This window comes from Cynocephalus volans, chromosome 11 (genome assembly GCF_027409185.1).
Source record: "Cynocephalus volans isolate mCynVol1 chromosome 11, mCynVol1.pri, whole genome shotgun sequence".
Classification (NCBI taxonomy): Eukaryota; Metazoa; Chordata; class Mammalia; order Dermoptera; family Cynocephalidae; genus Cynocephalus; species Cynocephalus volans.
The window spans coordinates 56,756,383-56,763,527 of NC_084470.1; the positions used below are offsets into that span (position 1 = coordinate 56,756,383).

The window sequence follows — 7,145 nt, forward strand, 5'->3', positions numbered from 1 at the left end:
AAATGTTAATACTCACAAATCTGAAATCCTGTTTGGGCCCAAGCCCTTTGCTGGCACCCTTTGTCCCAGTCTCTGGAATGTTCTGTTTCACTAATTCATCTCCCGTCCACCAGGGAGAAGAAGTTCATGGAAAAGACTGAAGCCCAGAGGTGATTTAGTCTAGGCCACTTTTAGGCTGCCTCTAATCCCACGCAGCCGTGATCCCACACTGTGCCAGGTGTCACAATCAGGCTGGGAGAGCCACGGCGCCTCTTCTCTCGGCCCCAGTGTGCCTGGCAGGTCACTCCTGCTGGGTCCTGAGTAGGCCTCCAGGAAGGAGTCTGTCAAAACCCAGCGGAGAGTTCGTGCTCCCCCGTGGAGGGAGACATGGAGCTGGTCCTCTCCAGCCTGTCTGTGGAGAGGAAGGGAAGCCCTTTAGCCAGGTGCACAGCCATGTGCCTCTGGAACAACTGGCGCAGGTACTTCCGGAACCTCTCACCGACGAAGGCATAGATCACCGGGTTGACGCAGCAGTGTGTGTGGGCGATCACCTCTGTCACTTGCAGGGCCATGTCCAGGTCTTTGCTCTGCTCACAGTGACTGGTGAACAGGGAGTCTTGGAAAGCAGAAATGAATACAGTCAGATTGTAGGGCGTCCAAAAGAGAAAGAAGATGAGCATGATGACAAAAATCAGACGGACAGCTTTGGACTTCTTCTCATTTGGTCGTCTGAGCAGAATCTTTATAATCCCTGTATAGCAAACGATCATGACCAACAGAGGCAAGACCAGGACCAAGAAGTTCATTTTCAGAGCCTGAAACTGTTTCCATTTTCTTAGGCTTTCATGAGGAAAATGAAGGCTGCAAGTGTCATGAGTGAACTCCTGCTGAGTCTTGGAAAAGTACAAGCCTGGGATGGAAGCCAGGATGGCCAGGGCCCAGACGATGATGCTGGTGATAATGCCAAAGGTGACTGTCCGGGCCCGCAAGGCAAACACAGCATGGACGATGGCCAGGTACCTATCGATCGTCAGCAGGATGATGAAGAAGATCTCGCTGTACAAGCCTACGTAGTAAAGCCCAGAGAGGAGCTTACACATGACATTACCAAAAATCCAGTCATTCTTCAACTCGTAGTCAATCCAGAAGGGCAGCGTGAAGAGGAAGAGCAGGTCAGAAATGGCCAGGTTGAGGAGGTAGATGCTGGTCATGCTTCTGAGCCTCTTGTGCTGCAAGAGGACCAGGACCACCAGGGCATTGCCAACCACGCCAATGACAAACACCAGCGAGTACAGAGGGGGCAGCAGCTGGGCCCCCAAGGCCCTCACATCCACCTTCTGACACGGGGTTGTATCCCCATATTCGTATTCTGTGGTCATGTCATAGTCCTCTGTGGTGACTGAGATCTCCATCCTGGCTTCACCTACGGGTCAAAGAAAATGGATTCTGTATTTACTTTGCATTGAAGGCAGTGGGCTGCACACCACAAAAACAAGGCAGTGGTTACATTTCTTCAACCACTTGACAAATGTTTGTGGAGGGCCTTCTGTGTACTGTGCCCTGGAGGTGAAATGGAGAGCAGGGGAGATCCAGGCCTTCTCTGTCCCTCTGAAACCTATTGTCTAACGTGGGTGCAGGCAACTACCAAATGAGTGCACAAGTCATTAATTCAATTACTTCATCAACGGGTGTTGTAAAGGGAAAGTTCAGCAAGCACAGACCTCACCACGCCATTCGTAACCAGCGCTTCCTAAGCACCTCCCGAGGGCTAGGCATCGGCCTCAGTGTTTAACAGCCCTCGTGGGGGTTTCATTATTCTTCCCATTTCATAGATGGAGACACAGAGGTTTGGAGTGGTTAGTAAACATGCCCAAGGACACACATCTGGTGGGGATGAGAGCTGGAGCTCAAACCCAGGCGCACATCACTCTCATGTGATGACACCACTGAGCTATCCTGCCTCTATCACACAGTGACGGCTTTGCACTGTGTAGTCCACAGGACTCTGGTGAAGGAAAACAGTCCTGGCTGAGTCATAGACTTAAAAATAGATCTTCGGGGCTTTTGGGTCTAAAAAGGTTCTCAGCCGGGGGTGCCATAGGGCCTTGGGGGCACTTAAAATATGTGGGCTTTCTTTTGTTGTTGTCATGAAGACTAGGGGATGCTATTGTCATTCGGTGGGCAGGGCCAATGATGTCCTGCAAAGCAAAAATTGTTCTACTTCAAACATCAATTGTGCTGCCATAGAGAAATCCTAGTAGCTCAACCCCATCACTTTGGGGATGCTAAGGGCACCAGAGCAGGTGGGTCTATGTGGCACAGGTGGGTCTACGGGTAACTCTGTAGATCACCTGTGAGAGCCATGAGGAAGATTCAGAGGGAAGCACTGGCCAGGAGGTGGGGAGGTGGGGTGGGGTGTGTGACCTAATGAGAAAAAGAAAATTCTGGGGGTCAGGGGAGGAACAGCACAGAACGGCCTAGAGCCCTGAGGTGATGTCACACAATGACCACATAGACACTGGAATTCTGCTGAAATAACCTTTCAGATATTTTTACACAGGGTTGCCTTGAAACAAAAACAAACCAAACAAAAAAAGAACCATCAGATAGCTTACCTTTGTAGGATTTCTCCCAGCCCCTGATTTTTAGCACACATTTTGAATTATTTCCAATCACTTACTGAATGAAGATGTCCTCCACCAAGGGAGTATGGGCTTTGAGGTAACCTACCAGCTGTGTAACCTTGGATAAATTAATCTACTTCTATGAGCCTCAGTCCCTCACCTATAACATGGGAAAGTAAGTCTTACCTTGCAGGGCTACTGTGAGGTAATGCATAAGAGAAGCCCCCCCCCCCAACACTTACTAGGCCCTCAGAAGTATCAGGGGACCTCCTTCCCTGCAGTGACCCTTCTCTGAGATTTTTCATGACCAGGATGTCCCAGGCTCCAATCCTATTTTGGCCAACATACCCTGCTCCCCAAATCCCCTCTGCCAGGTCTCTTTGTAGTTAATCTAGAAAGTGATTTTTCTTGACAATAACGGACAGTGACTGTCCCTTCCATGTGAACAACACTCTGAAATTTTCAATATGTTGCTATCATCTAAATTGATTTGACCCAGATACCAATCAGTAAAGTGGATGGTACCTACTTTATAATTCCTGTCTTAAACCTGGGTCTCTAGTGCTTTAGCTTCTACTCTCCTCAATGAATGTTTCCTGCTAACAAAACCCACATTTCTACAGTGGCAGCTGGAAATTAAGGCACATGGGGGTATTGAGCACCCTGGCTGGAAGGGGAGAGTTCTGTTAGGGTGGGAAGTGAGAGGCTTTCATTCCCATCAAATCCTTCCCTATGGCTCACTCTTCCATCTCTGGACTTACAGGTACCAGATCAGCCCTCTTTCTGGAGAAACCCAGGCTGGTGGTCACTAATGAAGCTGTGCTGGCAGTTTCTGATTTCTGCCGCCTGCCAGTGCTGACAAGGGCAGATAGCACAGTTTGGCAGTCAGCACTTTCAGGGGCTGGCAGGTGGAAGCAGCAAATAGCTTGGGAAGAAGCACAAAGAGCACTGGTGCCAGGCTGACCCCAAGAGCCCAGTTTCTCGGGAATTTTGGTAAGGGCGAAGGCAAGTTGAGTCAGCGTTGTCAGGTGGCATTTTGAACAGAGTCACTCCACACTGCCTCTACTCCAGCTCCATTTGCTGTTCCCCCAACTTATCAGGCAGCACGCAACAACTCCAGGGTATGCTGCTCCTAGAGGGAGCTGACCCAGGGTGGGGCATGGAGGAGAAACCAAACGGCTATGTTGCCATCTAATCCGCCAGCCCTGCTGTAGTCTGCTGCAAACGTCTGCCTCAAGGTTATTACATAGCGGTCAGCTGTAGCCTAGGAGCCTGGAGCCTTCCCATGCTAGTGTCCTCCAGCCTGGGAGTTGGTGAAGTCTCTGAGCAGAGAAAGGGCAGTCTGTGACGGTAAAAGACACCAGGTCCAGAGAGGTGCTGGCTGGCTTATGCTGGCTCATAAGAGCCGACTGTGTGCATCTCTTCCCAACTCCACATGCAGCATGTTGGTAGCTTGAAATTGACCTTCCTAGGAGTATTTACACTATGGAAATCAGCAAACATTACTAATCATGGCTCTCTTTTCAGGAGAGTCAGTTGTTAAACATTTAGCAGCACATCACTGCCCAGCCCCACGGTCTGAATAGCCCAGAGCTGTCCTGCTACTCAGTGTGCGAACTAAAAGGATCAGTGAGTGGCACATGGCCTGGTGGCAGGCTGTGCAAACTTCTAGGCGTTTCCAACTCTGAAAATCTGGGACCCTCTAAGACACCCTGTGGAGGAATAGTTGAAGTAGATACCTGCAAGGAGCCACTATGCCCCTCTATCTTCAGAACAAGATCTGACCTGCATCTCTGTTAGAAGAACAGAATGGGCGCATCCCATGAGGTCATCTGGGCCAGCTCTCTGTCTTTGGTGGATGATATCCTACCTCCTCCAAAGATAGCCGTCCTGATTTTGAGAATCCTTAGTTGCAGTCTTCTTAAGAAATTGGTTCAGTATTAAATCACCCTTGCATCTGCAAAGCTTTTTCTAATTAATTTTTCCCTCTTGCTATCATTTCTTCATATACTATATTTGGCTTTCCTTTACATGGGAAAATTTGCCAAGTAATTTCTTGTTGAATAGCTTTCCAGAGAAAGCACCTCTTGTCCCTTAATACTGGCTGACTTTCTTAATCAGTCATCAGCAGCCAATCACTCAAGAGTGCTTCCTTTTTAGTGAAAAACCATTTCACATCTGAGCACCCAGCCTCATACATCCACTCATTCTCAGTATTGCTATACTGGTACTTGCCTTACAGGTGCATTGATGGGCTATTTAGAATTCCCCACCTTTGAGGAGGCCCTAGCTGTGCACATGACTTTAAACAAGATTGCCCTCAACACTATCTGACAAGACAGAAAAGACAGGTGCCACTTACTTTGGGTCCAAGGGATTTTGTCCATGAAGTCTTTGTTTCTGGGACTTTTAGAGTTTCTAAGTATTCAAGGTCCTGACCAAGTAGTAAGCACTCAGCTTCCTGTTTGATGATGGAGATTGGACTCTGGTTTCACAGTCTTTCAGAATGACAAGACGGGGGCAAGGTTCTTCTTTTTGTATGGTTGGGTGTCCTTGAATGGCCACGACGCTCACCAATGGACAGTTCCTGAAGGCCAAGGTCACTGTGAAGATCTCAGCTTGCTTGGCTGTGCTTCAGGTCTCTGGGGAGCTCTGTCTGAAGGGGATTGGGGAGGGTGGGGTTGGGCGGAGCTGTGTTGGGCAAGGCGGGTGGCATGAGGAGTTCCCAGAACTTGTGGAGCAGTTGAGGGCTGGAGTGTGCGTGTGTGGGTGGGGCAGAGCACAGAGTTCTTGTGGTCAGAGGATCGCCGCTTTTTTTTTTTTTTTTCAAAGATTACAAATGGAAGGATTTAAATGGGAACTCTGAGTCCTGCTCCTCAAAACCTTCTGACTGAGCTGGGGACTAAGGGAGACAGCAGCTTCTCTTTAGTGTCCCTTGCCTCCACCACCTCCAGCTGCTCCCTGTCTCTCTGGTGCCCGCTGCCTGCACCCCACCCCATTGAACCCCACAGAGTGGTTTCGCCCCCAGGAACCCCCAGCGTGGAGAGAATACAGGCCTGTTGGATGGGTTTTGGCCTTCCCTTTCTGATGCCCTGCTCCTGTTTCTCAAATCTCAGCTCTGCACTGGTGACATGGCAGATCACTACACCTTTCTACACCTTGGTTCCCACTCTGTCAAATGAGAATACCCAATACTAGGCTCACAGGAGGAGCATGAGACCAACTTGCACATGAAAAATGTCTGATAAATTGTGCTCATGATGACTCTCCCCACAGCCACCAGCACCCACTCTGCCATGAGCTTGTGTCTTCTGTGAAATGGGTTCACTCCTGACCTTCCTCACAGGATTGCTGCCAAGTGCCATTCAGAAATCCTAAGTGTGAATATGCTTGAAAGTGTCCCTGTCCCTTCATGGCTCAGTTTCCTCACCATTACGAAGACTTTAGACAAGGTGGCATCAGCTTAGCAACTGGTCAGCACTCAGCTCTGCCCCTGAAGAAGTGAATAGGGGGGTCTGTATGTGCCTGGTCATTTGTAGTTCTTCACTGGAGGAGCAGTTTGCAAGACTACAGAGGCGTGTGAGGCCTGCCTCTCCTTTGGTCATGTCTGAGGGAAGAGACGTGGTCAGTTCCTCTAATTCTTGACCAGACTTCCAGTTCAGCTCTAGTTTTCTGTGGTAGCCTCACCACAGAGGGAACATGCTGGGCAAATATATTTGTTCATTTAATAAATATTTATTGAGTATTCACCATGTGCCAGGCTCTGTGTTAGGTGCCAGGGATATAGCAGTGACCAAAAGAGGCAGACACCATTTTTGGAGAGCTCACAGCTTAGTCAGGGTCACAGACAATTAAGCAAGTTACCACAGTAAGGAACAATTTTTATAATGGCCTGGGCTGAGAAAGTGTGCAGCTGGGGTGGGACGGGCTGAGGGAGCCCTCCAGAGCAGTGGTTCTCAAAGCGAGGTCCCCGGACCAGCAGCATCAGCATGCCCTGGGAACATGCTAGTTGTTAGGTCAGCGAGACAAACAGAATGAAAAACTCCGAGCCAAACATTTATCAAGCAGGGAGTTTACTCCAACGAACCTGGAGGCAAAACCGAAAAAGATCAGTGTTCCAACCTCTTACAGTAAAGTAGAGGCTTTATAGGGTTTGTCTGGGAGGGATTTGGGCAACTATTCGGAGCACTCAGCATTCTGTAATGGCGTTGCAGTTTTGTTTTGTTTTGTTTTGTTTGCTTCGCACAAGATGGTTTTATCTGAATGCACCAGCCTGAGAGAAAGGGAGGAGATAGGGGGACAGGTGAGTTGTACCAGGGATTCTTATAGGAACGTACTAGCCTTGAGCGGAAGGGCAGGGACTGAGGACAGGGTGAGTGAGTAGCAGATGTTCTTACGTTAAGCTGACTGTGAAGCCTAATACTAGTGATGCTTAAGTCTGGGAACCATAGATCTAGATTTTCTCTGAGCCTTTGGCCCAAAGTCCCACGTGGTCTTTCTCCAGGAAAGGGAGAAATGCGCTGGATCGGATGTGAGCCAGGG

The 7,145-nt window shown here is 49.1% G+C and overlaps 1 protein-coding gene across 1 annotated transcript; it reads right to left on the reverse strand.

Annotated features, from left to right (window-relative positions):
- Positions 1 to 323: 323 nt before the first annotated feature.
- Positions 324 to 1,391, reverse strand: CCR1 (C-C motif chemokine receptor 1). The gene has a single exon (XM_063115152.1). The coding sequence runs from the start codon at positions 1,389 to 1,391 to the stop codon at positions 324 to 326; it is 1,068 nt and encodes a 355-aa protein (XP_062971222.1).
- Positions 1,392 to 7,145: the final 5,754 nt, after the last annotated feature.

Excerpts from the sequence above, each read along its gene's own strand:
- CCR1 (XM_063115152.1), bottom strand. The coding sequence starts at position 1,391 with ATGGAGATCTCAGTCACCACAGAGGACTATGACATGACCACAGAATAC.